The 21,772-nt window shown below is 42.9% G+C and overlaps 2 protein-coding genes across 2 annotated transcripts; both read right to left on the bottom strand.

Moving 5' to 3' along the window:
- Positions 1–10,005: 10,005 nt before the first annotated feature.
- LOC141025410 (uncharacterized) lies at positions 10,006–10,899 on the bottom strand. Its single transcript, XM_073500685.1, has 2 exons — positions 10,343–10,899; positions 10,006–10,207 (listed from the first exon to the last, which is right to left on the bottom strand). Exons 1-2 carry the CDS (start codon positions 10,897–10,899, stop codon positions 10,006–10,008), a joined length of 759 nt encoding a protein of 252 aa, XP_073356786.1.
- Positions 10,900–18,098: 7,199 nt separating this feature from the next.
- On the bottom strand, positions 18,099–19,054 carry LOC109778926 (uncharacterized). The gene is made up of 2 exons (XM_020337509.1): positions 18,498–19,054; positions 18,099–18,300 (listed from the first exon to the last, which is right to left on the bottom strand). Exons 1-2 carry the CDS (start codon positions 19,052–19,054, stop codon positions 18,099–18,101), a joined length of 759 nt encoding a protein of 252 aa, XP_020193098.1.
- Between the last annotated feature and the right edge of the window lie 2,718 nt (positions 19,055–21,772).

Raw genomic sequence — 21,772 nt, 5'->3', positions numbered from 1 at the left:
TATCTATTTCCATATTCATTTCCATAGTTTTTATATTCGTTTCAACTTCTACAAACAAATATGAAGAAAATATGGTAGCACTCAATTCCGTCTGTTCCGCTCCGTTTTCATCCCTACTCGCAAATATGCAATGTGGAATTAAACAATAGAAATTGCATGCATGAACCACTTGGGAATTAAATTGAAGGATATTGAGACATTTGCACACGATGTATTCCATGCCGGCTAAGGAGCAACAAGCTTAATTAGGTAGTAGAATGTTGGACTGGAGGTGTATGCACATAGGTGGTCAGTGTACAAGTAGTGCAACCTACTGATCTACTCACGACATGGTTGAACGGACATTATAGAATGTTTGTGCTTTTTGTCTTGTCTGATATGCAATTGCGAAATAAATCTTGGCACTTTTTGCACCCCAAGGTTGTTTGGGGGGGGGGAGCGAATACGCAATTACATCATATTGTTTCTCCAACACCGACAATTTCCTAAAGCACCATTTTTAAGCGCAACATGTGGGAAACCCTGATATAAGGCAAAGCTATGCAAGTTGGGTATGTACATACATGGCTTTACCAAATTGTCAAAAATAAATCTTCCGTTACTCTTTGAAGCTGTGAATGACAATAAAAGGTAATCAATGGTGCTCGTAAATATGCAATATGAAACTAAAACCTAGAATTTTCATGGACAAACGTTAAATCGAAGGATATTGAGGCAACATCATGTGGTTTCTTCCGTTATGACAAGGGAACATCAAGATTAATTAGGCAGGTCTCCCTCTGCAGACCAGACATAGTATATGCCTCTGAGGTGACATGTAACGGGAAAAAGACAAGGAATAACAAGGATTATGGGGAGAATCAAAGTAAAGTTCAGATGGACAGGAAGAAATTATAGGAGATGGACCACAGACGGGGAAGGTCAAGGTGGTCAATGTCCAAGTAAACAACACCGTGGGGAGGGGGCTATCTCGCATGGGTGACCGTTGTGTAACGGTTGAGCCATTTCAAAATCGATACAAACAACTTTTGCGCACCAAGGTTCGGGGGACGAATGGAAGGATACTTAGCTGGCGATGGCATTGTCATATTGTCTCTTTGGTACCAAATTAAGGAGCTACAATCTTTTTCTTAAGCTGTAATATATTTCTTCTCATTTGCCTAGGGCACAACATTATGATTGCAAATTGATAGGTAGATAGATCGGATTGCCTTTCTCGAGGATTGTGCAGAGACGCCAATGGAGTTCATGGACGGATCGATGAGTCTGCAGCGTTGGTTGGCTTTGGGACGTACTTGCGCAGCCAGATCTGACGTTGGTCGATGGAGATCTTGATGAGCCTCTCGCCGTTGAGCACCAGCTGCACTACCGCCTCTGTCTTGAAGATGATCCGGCCATACATGGGCATGCTGCCCCCTGTCGTCTTCCCCATGAGCACCCTCACCACGCAGTCACCACATTTCCTGCATCGATACATGACAAATTGCTCATCATCAGACATAAATTTCATCAGGGTCCGATTCCAATCATCATATGTGTGATGCATGCAAATCTTAGTAGTAGAGATTGATAGTGCAACCCCAATCATCAGGTATACATGCAGATCTTATTATGTCCATATATAATTATACACTTAATGTGTAGATCGAGTAGTCCACTTACTGCCTTTTCAAAACTACTTTACTTAAATTTCAAAAAGCGTTTGAATAATTTAGAAAAAAGGTTTCTTGCCATTCAAATAACACATTCACGCATTTCATAAAATTCATGACATTATTTAAAATTTTCATACATGTAAAATAAATTCAAAGATTTAAAAAAATGTCTTACCATTCAAAAAAAGGCACGTGACATTTACAAAATGTTGACACGTTCGAAAACAAAAATTTTGTGAGATTGCTTTATCCCATTTAAAGAAATGTTCGTCTAATACGAAAAAATGTCTCCTATCATCCAATTCTTAGTGACATTTAGAAAAAACATGATCATGACATTTAACAAATATTAAATCACAAAATGTTCAACATGTATCTAAGAAAATGTCTCCTATCATCCAATTCTTAGTGACATTTAGAAAAAACATGATCATGGCATTAAATAAAAATTATATCACAAAATGATCATCATATTTAACATTTATTCGAAGAAAATGTTTCAAACATGTATTTGAATTTTTTTCATTATGTATTTGGAAAATATTCAACGTGTATCAAAAAATGATACACATGCATAAAAAATACAACATGTATTGATACAAAGTTGACATGTATTTGAGGAAAGAAAAGCAAAATGGAAAATCGTAACGCTGAAGAAAACTGGTAAAGAAACATAGAATAAAGAAACAAAAAACACAAGGAAAAGAATACAACGGGAAAAAGAAATGTAAAAAAAGGTTAACGAAACGAAGAAAACAGAAAACCACAACAAAAGCCGATAAAAACCTCACAGAAAAAACACACACAAAAAAAACGAAGGACCACGCAACTGTTTGTAGATGCTTTCCTGAAAATCGACCCCCCATGGCCCTTTTCCCTTTTCTTATTCGGATGAGAACCGCCGGGCCGGGCCATATCTCCATTCGCGAAGCATATCCATCCGTGGAGGCAAGGCCTACGCCTGTTGCTCCACAAGTGCCTTCACGTGCTGCTACTGCTGCTGGCACGATCTCTTTGCGAGCAGCCTTCTTTCTTGCTGCTCCAAGGATGTATATTTCCTTCCGGATTTATTCAATTTTGACCCTTCATTCATCTCCCTTCGATCAGTTCCATATCTAAAGAACCTGCTCTCCTCTGTGACCGGCCGGCAAAGAACAAAGGCAATCCAAAGTGTGCAATCTCGGGTGGCCGGCGCTGACGAAGCACACGTACTCTCGGTTCGTTCTATCTCCTTTCTCGCCATTTGTCTCCCCCCATGACAAAATCAAAAAAGTCAAAAGATAATTTAGTCAATAATAAACACTACAATGGTAAGCAACAGGAAAGCAAACAGTATCTATTTAACAAAACTTGTGCAAGCTAACGATTGGCTACTAAGGTCATTTAAACTAAGGTGATCATATGTGAGTACTTCAAGAGAGATATAGCCAAATCAGAAAGCACATACGAAAACTTATCGATTTCAATGTAGCTCCGTTCTTGTCGGTGCTTAGATAATTAAAATGAGAATTAATTCATGCTACCTAAATACAGGCACCCAGGGTTCAGAATAAACACCAGTTACATAATGACATATTTTGCTAAGCACTTGAATTTCACCTATTCTAATCGATGCTTTTCTTCAGTCCAAAATGGAAACTTCTTTTCAACCAAGTGCAGTGAAGTAGCTGAAACCACAGGGCATGTACGGGCATATTGAATGCATGACGTGCTTAGAAGAGGGAGAGTATATGGCCAGCAAACATTCGATGTGCTTCAGGAGGTAATGACATCTCTGAAGTACCGTCCAAGCATTGAAACCTAATTAGCAGTGATTCCGTATATTAGCATCTCACTTGTCCTACATGGCAAGAAACCAGTTTTCAACATCAGAAAAACCTTCAAGCATCAGCACTGGAGATGGCCTTAGCCTTTGATGTTTGGCATGAGCTTCATGCATGTAAATACATTGATAAATCAATGCTTCAACCCAGGCAATTATTGAGTTCATTTAGATAGGGCATACCGGTATGCTTCCGGTGTTTTCAATTAGATTTGTACGTGGTCTGTATTACTGCCTTTTTTTACACACCAGGCATGTATGAAGAAAAAAATGGATGTGTGCATCGCTCAACGCAGAGGCCGGGGGTTATCCTCCTTTTTGAAAAATATGTATGAAGAAAAAAGCTCTAAAAATATCTTATTATCAGCTATACACACACATAGCATCTGCTCCCGCTGAGTTTAAACATACCTTCCACATATCCGATAATTTTCAGAAAACCGTGGTAAGTACTCGCCCCGATCAAAATTAATTGACGCAGCTTTAGTACAATTTTGTAGTAAAGTTGTACTATAGTTGCGTCAGTTAATTAATATGGATCGGAGGGAGTATATAGTTTTTATTTTGAGAACCACTATAGTACAGAGTTGTGATCAGAAAGTTCCAGATGCATACAACTCCAACAAAGAAACACAATCAGAATTCCATATGGGGCACCTAGCCAAATCACCGCCGACTGGGGGAACATGCACCACAAATCTTGAAGCCGGTTGTATCCTGAAGCTTCAAGCACACCATGGTAGCCATCAAACATCGCCTCCGCTGACCGGATACTGGCCTCTCGCCAGCAAGCCGAAGGTCGAGTGTTACAAGCAGCAAGGAGCCGCGAGCAGAAAAGCTCCACCTCGCCTTTGATCAGCCATTTCGTAACGCCTGTGCTTCTTGCTCAGCTTAGTATGCGGTTTCAATAAATAATAATAACTTTTTCTCACCAAGGTTTTGGGAGAGGAAGTAAAGAACATCGAGGCAAGGACATGTAGTTTATTTACTGGAGGCAAGGGAGCAACAATGTACACAAAGAAGGGTAGCTCACAAATATGGAATGCGGGATAAAAACCTAGAACATTCGAGCCCCAACCATTTGGTAAGGAAACCAAAGTGCGGTTTTTCCATGTCAATAAAGGAGTAACAAGCTTAATTAGGTAGTGGTATGTTGTTGTGGCGTGTATGCACGCATGTGATCAATATTTAAATAGTGAAAGTTGGTGAACTAGCAACGACATGGTTATTGTTGTATAATGGTTGTGCTTTTTGTTCGGTCCAATATGCAGTTTCAAATAAAAACCAAACACTTTTCCGAGCCAAGGTTTTTGCAGTGTATGCAGTTTCAAATGAAAACAAAAAAAATTGTGAGGCAAGGTTTTGGGGAAAGGAAGCGAAGGATACGAGCCTGGCAATGACATTATGCGGTTTCTTCAATACTAGTGCCATGAAATGTTAGGACCAACAAGATTTTTGTTAAGCCTCGTGTGTTTCTTTATTTCCATAAAGCACAAACAATTAAATGGCCTTGTAATTAAATTTGGCACAACTTTTCGGGGGGTGTATGTGAGTATAGAAAATTAATCGACTTCAGTGTAGCTCCCTTCTTGTCGGTGCTTAGATAATTATAATGAAAATAAATCCATGCTACTTAAATACGTAAGCATCTCTTAAGCATTTGTGCCTAAAGAGCCGCTCAGGGTTCAGAATAAGCACCAATTACATAATGAAATATTTTGCTAAGCACTTGAATTTCACCTGTTCTATTCGATGCTTTTCTTCAATCCAAAATCAAAACTTCTTTTCAAATGAAGTGCAGTGAAGTAGCTGAAACCATAGGGCTTGTAAGGGCATATTGAATGCATGACGTGCTTAGAAGAGGCAGAGTATATGACCAGCAAATATTTGATGTGCTTCAGGAGGTAATTACATCTCTGAAGTACCGTCCTAGCATTGAAACCTAATAAGCAGCAATTCCCTATATTAGCATCTCACTTGTCTTACATGATAAGAAACCAGTTTTCAACATCAGAAAACTCTTCAAGCATCAGGATTGGAGATGGCCTTATCCTTCGATGTTTGGCATGAGCTTTGTGCATGTAAATACATTGATAAATCAATGCTTCAGCCCAGGCAATTATTTAGTTCATTTGCGAAGTGCCTGCACATGTGGGCTTCCGGTGTCTTCGATTAGATTTAAACATACCTTCCACATATCCAATAATTTTTAGAAAACCATGGTAAGTACTCCCTCCGATCAAAAATAATTGATGCGGCTTTAGTAAAATTTTGTAGTAAAGATGTACTAAAGTTGCATCACTTAATTTGGTTCGGAGGGAGTACATAGTTTTTATTTTGAGGACCACCATGATACAAAGTTGTGATCAGAAAGTCTCGGGTGCATACAACCCCAACAAAGAAAGAAAATAAGAATTCCAGATGGGGCATGTAGCCAAAGCACTACCAACGGGGAGAACACGCACTGCAAGTCTTCAAGCCGGTTGTATCCTGAAGCTTCAAGCACACCGTGGTAGCTAGGACTAGGCATTCGGTTAGACCGAGCACTTCGGTTCGGTGCCTCGGTTTATTTTCAAATTCGGTTTTCTTATTTAGCTAACCGATCGGTCTTCAAAGAAATCAGTGACCGAGGCTTCGGTCCTCTGAGAATTCGGTTCGGTTCTCGGTTACAACCGAATATATTAGCTAGCGAGGAGGAAATCGGGAATCAAATCTTGGCCAAGAAAATATGAACAACCAAAAATGAATCAATCGGAACATGTGTAACATACATTGCATGAGAGGAATGCTACGAGGAAACGCCTATCATCAGAAGCGGATAGCCGGCTGTGAAGGAGTGATGCTATGAGCCCAAGACCGCGTGGGAGAGATGGCGCCGCGGCCGCCGCTGCGCGGGAGCCATGGGCACCGCCTGCTGCCACCGCGCAGGACAGGCGCGCAGCCGGCCCAGCTGGTATTACAAGATGGGGATGGAGATGGAGGGCGGCGGCGCTGTGTGACCTGTGCGTTTGGAACCCTCTAGAGAATGCTAGGATAAGACAAGGGCCTGCGGGTGTTTGTGGCTGAGAAAAGGCCAGGGAAAATGTGTGTGTTTATTGGATGGCATTAACGTTGATGGGCTATTGGACTTTGTGTGCTAGGCTTTAATACGGTACACCATCTTGGTTAATTCGGGGGTTCGGTCAACAGACGCCAAGTACCGAGTTCACCGAAACAATTTCGGTTTCTGTAGTTTGCCAACCGAACAAACGACCGAAGCTTCGGTGCTCGGTTTTCTCGGCTTCGGTTCTGGTTTTTTCGGCTTCGGTCTTCGGTCCTCGGTTTTTATGCCCACCCCTAGTGCTAGCTATCAAACATTTCTCCACTGGCCAGATTCTGGCCTTTCGCCGGCTAGCCGATGGTCTAGTTACCACCAGCAAGGAGCCTCGATCAGGGAGGCTCCACCTCATCTTTGATCGCCATTATGTAATAGATATGCTTCTTGTTCAGTTTGGTATGCAGTTTCAGTAAATAATAATAACTTCTGCTCACCAAGAGAGAGGAAGTAAGGAACATTGAGGCAAGGACATGTAGATTATTTAGTTGCGGCAAGGGAGCATCAATGTACACAAATAAGGTTGGCTCATAAATATGGAATGTGGAATAAAAAACTAGAACTTCCGACCACCAACCATTTGGGAAAGAAACCAAAGTGTGGTTTCTTGCATGTCAATAAAGGAGCAAGAAGTTTAATTAGGTAGTGGTATGTTGGAGGGAGGTGTATGCACGCAGGCATGGTTAATGTTTAAATAGTGGAAGTTCGTGATCTACAAACGACATGGTTAATGTTGTATAACGGTTGTGCTTTTTATTCGATCCAATATGCAGTTTCGAATAAAAACAAAACACTTTTCCGAGCCAAGGTTTTTGCGGAATATGCAGTTTCAAATCAAAATCGATTTTTTTTGCGAGCCAAGGTTTTGGGGGAAAGGACACGAAGGATACGGAGCCTTGCAATGACATTATACCTATTCTTCAATACCAGTGCCACGAAATGTTAGGACCAACAAGATTTTTGTTAGGCCTCGTCTATTTCTTTATTTCCATTAAATTTCCTGAAGCACAAAAAATTAAACGGCCTTGTAACTAAAATTGCATGGCACAACTTTTGGGCATGTGTACGTGAGTATAGAACAAAAGACAAAGCACATGCAAGCATAGAAAACATGGATGTCCTTACATGGATTGACCCAACAATAAAACAAATTATCTCAATACTATTTGAAGTACTGTATGTAAGAAGTGGGAATCAGGGAGCTTGCATATATGCAACGTTAAAACAAAATTTAGAACTTTCATGCCTAACAACCTGGGAGAGAAATCGAGGGATATTGAGGCAATGACAGACGGTTTCTTCCGTACCTGCAAGGGAGCAATAACCTTAATTAGGCATATCTCCCTCTGCAGAGCGGAGAGAGTACATGGTGTCATGGACCCTGAAAAGATAGTGAATAACAAATATTGTAGGGAGGGTTAAATTAAAGTTGAAATGGATGGGGAAAATATGTAGAGGTGGACCACACCTGGGGAAGGTGCATGGTGGTGGTCAATGCCCAAATAACATAAATGGTATGCGGTATGTTGGAACATGTGATGATGTCATTATATATTTTTATTAGTACTAATTAAAGGAGAAACAATTTTGTACCTCAAGCAATTCTTTATCTCAGCTTTTTTTAGAGCACACCATTGTGTTACCAATCGATTGGTTGGTGGATCTGGCTATCTAGTATGAGGGTTGACAGGATGGAGATCCTAGACGGATGGATCGGGCAGTGCCGCTGGTTGGCTTTGGGGGGGGGGGGGGGGGAACGCAATTGCGGAACTAGATATCTAACGATGATCGGTAGAGATATTGACAAGCCTGTCACTGTTGAGCACCAACTTCATGATCGCCTTGATCTTGAAGATGATCCGGTCGTACATGAGCATGTTTCCTCCCATCGTCTTCTCCATGAGCACCTCACTACACATTCATCCCATTTACTGCACCCATCCATGAAAAATGCACAATTCAAAATCGAAACCAAGAACATTTCCACCAAGCTAGGAATGAACGAACGTTTTCGTTGGCTAAGAAAAACTACTCCCAACACACAGTCCATAATTGCCATGCGGAAGCAGATAAATTTGCCTATGTTGTTGTATATGGATATGCCATGTTCTAAATTTAAAACTTCATGCTGTGTAAAAACATTGTCATAAATTACCAAGCTGCAGAACGAGTACTTGCCATACATTTTTGGGGGATTGCCATGTCTGCAACATGCATAATTGCCAGACTAAAAATCAAAATTGTGAAAATTGCCATGCTCGGGACTTGCCATGCTGGATGAAGAGAATTGCCATGTTATATCAACATTAAAAGGTGAGAATTTCCATGATGGATGAAGAGAATTGTCATGTTATATCAACATTAAAAGATGACAATTTCCATGCTCTAAAACAGAATTTTTTATCCCCTAATGTGTTTCCTCAGGTTGCCATCCTGGGCGAACCAATCACTGCTGCCATCTCGTAGTCCGCTCAGAGGGTGCTTTTGGAGCGAACGCTTTGGGATTCGTGCGCTAGTCTAATGTGCCTAAGGGTGTTCGCTGGGACTCCTTAAAAATCTTACATAAGATTTTTAACATTTCGGTAAGGAAAAGCATATGTGTTGAAAACATGCAATGCATGTGGGGTATGCCTTAACCCGACAGTAAAAAGTACCCAAAAAATCTTTGATTACTATTAGAAGTAGTGTATGCACGATGTGAAAATCAAGGGTGCTTGTTAACATTCAATGTGAAATCAAAACCTAGAATTTTCATGGACCAACAACTTGGGAAAGAAACCAAAGGATACAGAGGCACTGACACATAGTTTCTTCCATGCCGGCATGGGAGCATGAAGCTTAATTAGGCATATCACCAAGAAAAGACAAGAAATATAAGGATTGTAGGGAGGATTATAAATAAAATTGAAATGGACATGGAAAATAATCGGTGATGTTACCACGGTTTGGGAAATGTGCCTGAAGGTGATCAATATCCAAATAACGTAGTGGGGAGAGGGGTGGCTATGTTGCAACATGGGTGGCCATTGTCTAATGTTTGAGCAGTTTCAAAATAAACCAAAAACTTTTGCGCGCCCTTTTGTTCTGTCTGATATGCACAATTTTAAAATCAAAACCAAGAACTTTTGCGCGCCAAGGTTTGGGAAAATGAAGATCTAAACCAAGAACTTTTGCGCGTCAAGGTTTTGGCAGAAGGAAGGGAAGGATACCGAGGTATGAAATGACATTATCATATTGTTTATTTACTACCAAACCGAGGAGCAACAAACTTTTTCTCGAATAGTTTTTTATTTTCTCTTAATTTGGCCGCAATATAATATTGGGTTACACATCTTTTTTTAAATGATACACGACAAATCCGGTAGATTTGGCTAACAAGCAGGACGAGCATCAAGCATGGACAAGACGATGATGGATTCCTGGATGGATTAGGCTCAGGCGTCGACGTTGGTTACCCTGGGAATGTATTTGCGCAGCCAAATCTCACGGTGGTCGATAGAGATCTTGACGAGCCTCTCACCGTTGAGCACCAGGTTCACGATCGCCTCTGTCTTGAAGATGATTCGGCCATACGTGGGCATGTTTCCTCCTGTCGTCTTCTCCATGAGCACCCTCACCACACAATCACCCCATTTCCTGCATCCATCCATGACAAATTGCCAATCATCAGACATATATTATAAGTATGCATGCATGCAAATCTTAGTATATTCAAGTATAAGTATAAACTTAGTGAGTAGATCTAGTAGTATATCTCGGTAATCAACTTACTCCCTGAAGTAGTCAAAGACCTCTTCACGATGGAGAGGCATGGTCTTGGAAAAGGTGACAAACATGGAGCGGCAGTCCTCCGGTACCGCCATCGGAAGGGGGCTGTAGGGAGCCATGAGCTCCGGCGGGTTCCCAACCAGGCCAGTCTCAGATCTCCTGAGCAATACATTCAAGCGGTCGTCGAAGACGAACTTACCGGCGCCTTCGAGGAAGTGGGCGACGCCGCGGACGACGAGGTCCTGGTGGAAGGCAAAGAAACCCGGCTCGATGTAGACACCGCCTTGCATGCAGAGCGTGGAGATAAGCGGGATGGGCGGGAGCACATGCAGCGGGTAGTGCAGGCACTCAAGGACGGCATTGGACTCCTCCGCGATGATGGCCACAGCGCCAGCATCAATGCCTGGGACGTGGTGGATGGCCGAGATGGTGCCCTGGTCCAGCCACACCAGCAAGGCCACCATGTTTCGGGCCTGCTCCGGGTTGCCGCAGACGGACATGAACCGCTCGTACGCCTGCCGTGCCACACTGTACATGTACAGCACGTCCCGCACCGTCATAGTGGCCGACCCCTTCATGCTAGCACCGCAGGCGGTCGGCGACAAGAGAGGAGCAAGACTGGGATGAAGAGTCAATGGGGAATGGATTCTTATTTGTAGCTGCTGGTCTAGCCAATGTTTAATGAGCTGCCAGAAATGGGCACCTCCGGCGGGAAACTGCTGTCGTTGGTTTTACATCCTTTTCTGCTTTTAGTTCGTTTTACATCCTAAAATGTAGAAATGAGCAATACATTGTATCCTGCTAAATATATGGCGTGATGATGTGCTAATGAATTGCTTAATCTGTACGACCTACAAACAAACAAACCATTTGATGACATCATCGCCTAGCTCGGTGTCCTTCACATCCCCTCCCAAACCTTTATTTCTCCTTAATTTGGTACCAAAGAAACCATATGACTTGTTATCGCCCAGCTCTGTATCCTTCGCATCCTTCTCCCAAAAATTCAACCTTACCCATATATCAGACCAAGCAAAAAACTCAACCTTACTACGCAACGGTCACCCATGTCGCGGCAAAGACCCTTCTGCACTCCCCTCCTCTGTTTCATTATTTGGACATGAGCACCTATATGTGCTTTCTGCCAACCATGGTCCCACCTCTGATCTCCCCATCTTATTCAACTTTACTTTACTCCTTTCTATTGTCCTCGATTATTCCTTCTCTTTTCTCGGAACATGACACGTCATTGGGATCCATGTACCGTTTCCGCTCCATGAAGGGAGATGCCTAATTCAGCTTGTCACTTGTCGGCATGGAAGAACCCGCGTGACATTGCCTGTATATCCTTTGGTTTCTTTCCCAAATAGTTGGTGCACAACAGTTATAGGTTTTGGTTTGCACTTCTTGATCCGGCGACGCAGTTGCACTCCGGTGGACGGTGGTTTAATGCTGCAGTTCACACTGCAAAAAATGGAAGGAAACAGTGTTGTTCATTTCAAACGCTGTTCTTACCCATATATGCAACTAATGGACGGGGCCCAATTTATTTTTTTGCTTTGTATTTTGTATATACGTGGTGCACCTTTTCGTGGTACTGTTCAATGTTATACCATATCCAAGCTCCAGCTGTATGCTCTGCATACCTTTTTGATTTCATATAGATATATAGAACATGTTATGGTTTCACGCTCTGTATACTTCGGCATGTAGACTCTTAAACCAACAGCAATCAATGTTTACATACATTATATACCGGCACTACTAGAATCGCCGTTTAAGCCGAGTTTAAAGGAAACTTGACAGAGCACATATTAAACTTGGCGACATCTTCACCGAGTGCCAAACTCGGCGCAGCTCACTCGGCTGGACAGGGCCCGGCAATCATTAATACTGCTGAGTGCATTCTATCGAGAACTCGGAGAATATATAAACAATGTTTGCCGAGTTCCACTCAGAAAAAACTCGGCGAACCTCACCGTCAGGCTGAACGCGCCGTTAACGGAAGTACCACGTGGCACAAATATTCACCGAGTTTCTGAAGGCCAAACTCGGCAAAGACTAACCAATAGAAATAAACCACGTGGAAGAACACATTGCCCAGTACAAAATATTTGTCGGGTTCATCATTCAGCAGAACTGTGCAATTTCTTTGGCGAGTTCCACACTCAGAAATCATCTAACCAATTACCTCATGCCGCGTGGCACAACGTTATTACCCAGTGCCAAACTTCGCCTAGTTCCTTAAATCACAGAACCGGGCAATGCGTTCGCCGAGTTTTGAACTCGATAGTACGGTAACCAATTAGGGCCTGCCGCGTGTACACACAACACTGCCCGGTGCTAAATTTCGCCGTGTGCCTTGATTAGCCGAACTTGGCGAACTATTTGCCGAGTTTACCACTCGGCAACAATTCGCCCACTAACGGACTAACGCGTGGCACGGTCTTATTGCCGTGTTCTGTATTTCGCTGAGTGCACGTTCAATGCCGCTGGGCGAACTGTTCGCCGAGTATCCGCAGTCTAAAACTCGCTAAAGTCTGACCTTTTTCTAGTACGGAACTTGGTGAAAACAAGTTGTTCCTTGCTTTGCCGAGTTCCGCATCTCGGTATTTTTCCAGGTCAGATTTTTGCCGAGCTGTGGTACTCGGTAAAGGTCCCATATCAGGTCGACCCAGCACACAAATGTTTGCCCAGGATCTACGTTGGACAGAATATAACAATAAAACACAATAACAATATTGTTCACCACAACAATCTAATCAGCACAGGTACGTCATTGATTGAAATAACAATATTGATACAAATTTGTCCATAATGTAATCACAACAAATGTGGACAGATCAAACACAAAGTGCATAGGTAAAGAAGAGTTATAGATTCACAAGTGGAATAGGAAGAAACAGGACTATGGAAAGGCATGACTAGTTTGGTACGGCAGCTTGTACATCGACAACCAAAGGCATCTGCGATGTAAACCTATTAAACAAGTATAAGGGCTAGTTAGTTACAAAGGAGGATGCACAAGAAAAGAAGCAGCAAAGTATAAAATGGGGCTACGGCATCATTTATGAACATTGTGGCTAGAATATGCTGGCATGGCAGCAAAGATAAGCTATTTCAATCATAAACGATGCAATGCTGGCAAAAATGATTGTTTCTTGCTTTGAAATTTGTTGTCAAACCTGAGTCAAGTTTTTGGCGACGGCGGGATACCACCAACAGCGTCGGAATGGCTAGCACATTGTGAACCTCGTGAATATCTAGCTCCAGGGATATTCGAACCAACTGACATAGGGACCATTTGCAACTGCATGTCGTGGCAGGTTAAGAAAAGTTCATTCGATACAATAGACTACGAAGGGCAATAATGTTTTCACGAAAGTTTTTAAAGAGAACTCAGTTGACCGAATGTTGGTGGTCGAGTGAGAAGGTCTAGGGTTGGTGGCAGGGGTTGGTTCTGTGCAATACAAAGACGCTGCATATTTTGCCCACCATGAAAAGTTACATATTCTACCCGATGGCAAATGTTATGTAATGAAACTAAGTCTACCATGAGTGCATTATATTATGCGCAGGATCTAACCGTTGTAGCCTCATGTTGTGCCATCAGTGAGGCATGCCACATAGCGTCACGTTGCGCTATTAGATCTGCCATATCAAGCACCATGGATCGCCTCTCCTCCACAATATTCGCCAAGAGCCTGTCTTCTGGCCTTCTCGCGTCTTCCTCCCGTAGCCTCTTTTCCTCGTCTAGCTGGCACTACAGGTAGTCATTGCAATTTCATCAACTTTGCAATGCAAACATGGAAAAGGCCTAAATTAATGAACAAGAACAAAACCTTGATTTTCGACAACACAGTCAGTGTGTTTGACCGAGGGAGTACCGGAGCACTAGAGCTAGTCACTCACACATTGTACTTAGAGAGACTGGGAGTGGAGTCCGTATCGAGGATCGTGTTGCCAATGAGATGACGTCCACTCGGCTTGCCGTGACCCGCCGGCACAACGAACTGTGGATCAATGTCTTGCTTATTGGCCTCAAAACCCTCGCCATACGTCGCCTTTCCGGTCTCGGTGTATGCAAGCATCTTATGGCCAAAGTGTGGGTTCATCCACTCTTTGCCATCACGTCCCCTTTTGGACATCATCCAAGCTTGCGTGGTGTTGAGCTTTATACCCAAATTCTGCGACTGCAACAAGAAGCGGCGAAATGGAGTGAGCCTCGAGATAAATAAGACTTGATGGGTAGAAGCCGACGGTAATGCATACCTTGATTTCCGCCAATTCGATAAGGTTCGACGAGCCTTGACGATGTGATGGGCCACCCATCAATTTTTGGCATGCCCACATTCTCTGTGAACCTTCCTCCACTGTTTACTTACCCACTTGTCGACGATCATCTCCCAGCATGGAAACTCTGAGACACACCAAACGGGAGGCACCTAAACAATTAAATGCATCAAGTCATGAGTTCAATGGAATGCTAGTAATGTAATGAATACTTTGGCTCGATGTTACTTGCCTTCAAGTACTGGTCAGCTCGTGGAAACTTGAGGACGTCTTCTTTCTTTGTTAGATGCTTCTTGCAGTACTCTGCATAGTATGTGATAACGGCCTCGATGCGCGCCCCATAGAACATACCCTTAACAAGCGACTTGGCGGAATCAGCAGTATTCAAAGTTGCTTGGTTCTCGAAACCCGGCTCGCAGCTAAAGTAGTCCTGCATGTATCCGCGACAGATAAGATCACGCCATGGGTTAAGTAACTTGGAAGCCATAACTGTTGAGTAATGAAGTGTGATGAACAACTTACGCACGGCTCCATTTTCGCTAGGACTTATGATCTAAGTCCTCGGTATCATCCGCTACTGTGTAATGTTGCCATGTCCATGCTGGCTCCTCGTTCCCATTGAATTTCACCAAGCCGGGGAAGTGTTCCCTAAGTAGACGGCCAAGTATGCCATTGACCATACAGGTACTCTTGCGTAACTCTTTTCCAGTCTTTTTCCAGTGTCTGAAAAATGAAAATATTAGTAATTTGTATGAGTTTAAAAAAATGCAAGGTACGTAATTCATATCAGCATAGAGATGCACTTACTTTTTTTCCTATTGGCTGGATGACCGGTTTTACCTTGACCGGCCGCTTGGGTAGTCTGGAAGAACCACACCTCCAAACGTTCACTGACTCATCATTGGTGACTACCGTCCGTGATTCTTCGTCACTAGAGTTCATCTCAAACTCTGACCACACTTCAGTGTCCGCCACCTCCCCGTCCTCGTTTGCAAACATCCCCCGAAACTCATCATCCTCATAGAGATACACGGACGACTCGGGATCCTCCTCATGCCCCTCAATCTCCACATCCATCTGTTCCCGCAACTCGGGATCCTCATCGTGCCCCTCAATGTCCACATCCCTCTGTTCCCGCATCTTGGGATCCTCCCCATGCTCTAGCGTCTCCTCCGTTTTTTGGGTACTTCATGAGATTGAGGAGGTTCCTTCCCTTTTGTGTTCTTTGTTTTTTTTGTATACCAGATTAATACTCATCTTCTCCTGTACGTTGCAGTCCTCTCCCACTTTCTTCATGCTCGAGTCACCTGCAATGATAAACAATAAATGAGTTAGCGGAGATATAAATGCAACATAACATACAAATCAAATAAATAAGCATATATAACATATATGGGTTAGAAATATGCCTCATTATTGCGATCCCTTGGATCATAAGTCCCATCATTATTAGGATTCGTTTCACCATCAAACAGAGTGTACGTGAGCAGGAACATGATCAGATGTTGCTGGATACAAAGAAACAACTGCAGGAGCTTGCTGTGCAAGTGGCATCTCTTAGTAATGCACCTCCGCCCCCACATTCACAACGGTAGAAATTGTATCTATCGATCAGTACTGATGGAAGTAATTATGCAGGTTTTGGCCTCCTTCCGTGGAGGTAATACCCTACTCACGTGGTGATCTTGCTCTTAGCATAGGTTACAGATGAGAGAGTTCAACCCTCACCCGGGTGCGCTACTCCCGACTTATATAGAGTGCGTTGGGAGGTGGTGCCACAAATAGGGTGGTATAAATGCTATTGACCACATGCACGACCAACTGTTCATGGGTATTACTGCTGGTAACTGTAGTATTTAACTATATTATGCCACTGTTAAGTAAAGGTGGTAATGAATGCATCGTGGGGATAATGGTATCCTAGGAGGCAACCAACTCTATGTCGTTTGACTGCCCCTGTCTTCCTGATGACCGACTTTTGGGTCTCGTCCATCAGGGGGTTGGTGATCTGACCGTAGGCACATGGTTCCTTGGTGAGTATCTCCCCTGGTATCTGACGCCTAGGGCTCCAGGCCAAAGGTCGTGGTGTGTAGCCTCTTGTCCCATTGTCTTTTGGAATGTATTCTTGATTGGCTTGGGCCATAGGCTGGGCCATATGTGCACTTGTCCCCGTTAGTATCCTTTGATCATATAACTCCTGGAGGTGAAGTGCAAGCAATCTGGAAAAAACTTGGTGATACCCAGTTTCAATCGATCTATTCGAGTGAGGATGGCTCGTGGCCTGATTGTGTGTGTACCATTAAATTCCGAGTGGTGCTGAGACGACTGGTATTGATCTGCTAAAGTTTTTCCGGTCAGTATCCTTCGTGTAGGACGTCGATTAGACACATTTCTCGACAACCAAGTTTGTGCAGCTAGTCATTTGATTTTTCCGGGGAAATATTCATGCCAGGGGGGTGGGGGGTGGGGGTGCCTTGGGCGATCTTTACCAAGTGTCATTACACTCAGTTTTCGTTGAATGCCTTGCACTCGGATTATCATCGTGCTGAGCACATGGATTTCTAACTCGGGACTGACCCTAGTACCTAAAAATTCCATGGTATGCAATGACATCATATGGTTTCTCCGATACCGACAACTTCCTAAAGCACAAAAAAAATTAAATGGCCATGCAACAAATTTTTCGGTGCAACTTCTGGGAAACCCTGACATAAGACTACAAAGCAATACAAGTATAAAAAATGCAAGTTGGGTATGTACATACGTGGCTTGACTAAATAGTCAAAAATAAATGTTCTGTTATTATTTAAAGTGGTGAATGACAATAATAGGTAATCTATGGTGCTCGTAAATATGCAATATGAAACTAAAACCTATAATTTTCATGGACAAACGTTAAACCGAAGGATATTGAGGCAACATCATGCGGTTTCTTCCGTTCTGACAAGGGAACGTCAAGCTTAATTAGGCAGGTCTCCCTCTCCAGAGCAGAAATAGTATGTGCATGTTAGGTGTCATGTAATGAGAAAAGGATGATGAATAACAACGATTATAGGGTGAATCAAAGTAAAGTAGAGATGGACGAGAAATAAATCACTGGATATGGGGCCATGGATGGGGAAGGTGAAGGTGGTCAATGTCCAAATAACAAAGGCCGTGGGGAGGGGGCTATCTCGCATGGCGTGACCATTATGTAACGGTTGAGCCATTTCAAAATCAATACAAAAAACTTTTGCACGCCATGGTTTGCAGGGAGGAAGGATTGGATACCGAGCTACGCGATGGCAACATCATATTGTTTCTTAGTACCGAATTAAGGACCTACAATCTTTTTCTCGAGCAGCAATATATTTCTTTTAATTTGCCTAGGGCCCAACATTACGGTTGCAAATCGATAGGTAGATAGATCTGATTGCCTTGCTTGAGGATTGTGCAGAGCCAGCAATGGAGTTCATGGACGGATGGATCAGTCTGCAGCATTGGTTGGCTTAGGGACGTATTTGCGCAGCCAGATCTGACGTTGGTCGATGGAGATCTTGACGAGCCTCTCGCCGTTCAGCACCAGCTGAACTACTGCCTCTGTCTTGAAGATGATCTGGCCATACATGGGCATGCTGCCCCCTGTTGTCTTCTCCATGAGCACCCTCACCACACAGTCACCCCATTTCCTGCATCCATCCATGACAAATTGCTCATCATCAAACATAAATGCCATCCTGGTCCGATTCCAATCATCATATGCATGATGCATGCAAATCTTAGTAGTAGATTGATAATGCAATCCCGATCATCATGTATGCATGCAAATCTTATTATATCCATATATAACTATACACTTAATGTGTTGATCGAGTAGTCCACTTACTTCCTGAAGTAGTCGAAGATCTCCTCGCGGAGGAGAGGCATGCCCTTGGAGAAGGTGATGAACATAGAACGGCAGTCCTCGGGCACATCCAGCGGCAGGGAGCTGTAGGGCGCCATGAGCTCTGGCGGGTTACCCACCAGACCTGTCTCAGACTTCCTCAGCAGGACCTGGAGGCGGTCGTCGAAGACGAACTTGCCGGCGCCGTCGAGAAAGTGGGAAACGCCACAGACCACTAAGTCCTGGTGGAAGGCGAAGAATCTCGGCTCGATGCAAACGCCGCCCTGCATGCACAGCGCAGAGATGAGCGGGATGGGTGGGACCATGGGCTTCGGGTAGCGCAAGCACTCGAGGATGGCGTTGGCCTCCTCCGCGACGATGCCCACAGCGCCGGCATCAATGCCAGGGACGTGGTGGATGGCGGAGATGGTGCCCTGATCCAGCCACACCAGCAACGCCACTGCGTTCCGGGCCTGCTCCGGGTTGCCGCACACGGAGACGAACCGGTCATACGGCTGCCGTGCGACGAAGTACATGTACAGCACCTCCCGCACCGTCATAGTGGATGACCCCTCCATGCTTGCTCTGTTTAATTGGTTGCTTGCACCGCCGATAGGTAGCAAGCAAGAGAGGAGCGACGGATGGGGAATGGGTGCAGGGAGCGGTGGTATTTGTAGCCACTGCATGGCTTAATGCTACAGTTTGCACTGACAAAAATGGAAAGAAACAGAGCGTTGTTTATTTGAAACGCTTTTACATGGATCGATTTTACATCCATATATTACCACATTATTAACTGCCGCTTTCAAACTTTTTTGTCCCAGCTCAACGTATTTAACAGCTTAATTTGGTGCTTTTTATTTTTATACGTGCTGCACCTTTTCTTGGAACTGTTTAATGTTATACCATATATGCAAGCTCCAGCTCCGTGCTCTGCATACCATTTTGATTTCATATACGTATATAGAACATTTTATGATTTCAGACTCTATATACATCCTTTGGTCAGACTCAGTTATAGATCGTTATGTGTATATATGTGTATGTGTCATTTCTACATACAGTTATGAGCAACTGCTCCCATCCTCGCACTGAAAATTCATGTGATCACATGTACTGTATACCCACGCTTAGGGCACGCCCTCTTTTCTTGCCACAGTTGTTCTTCCATGTCTCCCAGCCATTGCGCACTTTCGTGCCTCTAGCTTCATTCTTTCTCGACCCGCAATACATTGCATCTATAGTGAAATCATCTTGTTAAGGCAACATCGCGCCCCAATCAGGTAACGAACTAAGTCCATTTAGTAGTTCATTGCGCGTTAAAGAGCTCAATTTACATTAGCACCCTGGTCAATGGTTGAAGAAGTTGGGCTGGTGGTGCTGTGGTTCGGCTAGGCCTGCTAGGCTGCATCTGCTGAGAGAGAGAGAGAGAGAGAGAGAGAGAGAGAGAGAGAGAGAGAGAGAGAGAGAGAGAGAGAGAGAATGGGCCTGGCACTGTTAGGTTGGGTCTGTTGAATTTATACTACTACCCCTCAAAAAAGTAGAATTTGAATTTGAACTTATGTAGAAAAGAAAATTCAGAATATATCCTAAATATTTATAAAAAAATAAATTACTGTGAATATAAGAAATACATTACCCTCTCCATACAAAAATTCATAACTGTATTTCATTTAATAAAATAATTTAATGCACAGAATAATTCCATAAAATAGTTTTTCAGGTTTTATGTATACCGAGATGATTTATCTTAACCCAATTAATATTTCAAATGGGCATTACTAAATATTTCCATTGACATTCTTAGAGAGTCATATGATCTCCTCTCTTTTTATTATTGGAAGTCTTTGAAGTAGTCATAAATACAAATAATCAAATAACTTCTTAAATTCAAATAAAACACTAAATGAAATATTTTCCGCCATAACTAAGAAATTCATTTTATTCTCACTCCATAAATTTGAATGTGGTGTCAAAATATATCTAAAGAGACCAAAATAAATGAAATATTTGTTATGAATTTATTAATAAACACTACAACCAAGATTTTCTTTGTTGGATAAATGATTATGCTATTTCTGAAACAAGGTTTGAAAAGGATTAAGCAAAGACTCCAAAATATTTATTTCCCCTAATATCAACGCAATTCACTCAATATTATTTATTATGAACATTCCAAAATTAGATTTTTTTTTTGGATGCTACATTCTACAACTGGGAAGGAAACAAAGTTTTTGTTGCACGGAACGGGGTTTTCCTTTGGAAAAAAATTCTCAGCTAGGAATCCAGTGTAAGATCGTTTCGACTTGTAGAAGTTTGAGAACCACTTGGGGACAGTTCAACCGGTGTCTCAACGGAGAAGGTTATTGAACTCGAAGAGTGGAAGCAATATTGGAACTACAGAGGTCCAAAAGATTGCGCATAGTGCATGATGTATTGTTGCTGGAAGCGAAGAGCCGACTATGTATGCAAAAGCGATGGTGAACCTGGATTCCGAGGAAAGGGTGGAGGCCATGAGATCCATTTCAAAGTCCATGGATGACAATCGATTCTGGGACTTGGTTGATCTGCCAGCTGGCGCACAACCATTGGTTGTAGAATGGGTGTTTAAAAAGGAAATCAATGTGGATGGAAATGTTTAAATGTACAACGACTTGTCACGAAGGGGTATCGACAGGTTCAAGGAATCGGCTACTACGAGATTTTCTCTCTGGTGACGATGTTGAAGTTGGTTAGGATCATGAAAGCTATAGTTGCATATTTTTATTACGAGATATGGCAGATGAATGCCAAGATGGTCTTCCTTTATGAAAATTTTAACCGAGGATGTATACATGATGCAAGCCGAGTGTTTTTCCAATCCGAATAGCACTAGTAAGGTATGCAATCTAAAGAAATCCATTTGTGGCTCAGAGCTGGAACATTCATTTTGATGAGGTCATCATCGGTCTCATTTCATCAAGAACGAGAAAGAACCATGTTTATATAGGATGTGGAGTGGGAGTAATGTAGTTTTTCTGGTCTTGTATGTGGATGACATATTGCTGATCAAAAACAATGTTTCGATGTTGAAATTGGTCAAGGAATCATTGAAAGGAGACTTTTTGATAACTAGGTTGGTGATCAGGGTTATATATGGAGATTGCGGGAAAAAGAGATGGTTAGGGAGACCTAGAGGGTCCCATGCTGCACTGAGATGGGGCCACAAAGTGCCACCCAAGTGGGTCCCATAGGCCTCCCCCGTGTCCCACCGTTGACGTAACTTTTACATATTCTAT

This window comes from Aegilops tauschii, chromosome 6, assembly GCF_002575655.3.
Source record: "Aegilops tauschii subsp. strangulata cultivar AL8/78 chromosome 6, Aet v6.0, whole genome shotgun sequence".
Lineage (NCBI taxonomy): Eukaryota > Viridiplantae > Streptophyta > Magnoliopsida > Poales > Poaceae > Aegilops > Aegilops tauschii.
This window is presented reverse-complemented; position numbering and strand designations above follow the sequence as displayed.

Excerpts from the sequence above, each read along its gene's own strand:
- LOC141025410 (XM_073500685.1), bottom strand. The coding sequence starts at position 10,899 with ATGACGGTGCGGGACGTGCTGTACATGTACAGTGTGGCACGGCAGGCG. Across the intron at positions 10,208-10,342 it reads GTCTTTGACTACTTCAGGGA|GAAATGGGGTGATTGTGTGG; the intron begins GTAAGTTGATTA and ends GGATGGATGCAG.
- LOC109778926 (XM_020337509.1), bottom strand. The coding sequence starts at position 19,054 with ATGACGGTGCGGGAGGTGCTGTACATGTACTTCGTCGCACGGCAGCCG. Across the intron at positions 18,301-18,497 it reads ATCTTCGACTACTTCAGGAA|GAAATGGGGTGACTGTGTGG; the intron begins GTAAGTGGACTA and ends GGATGGATGCAG.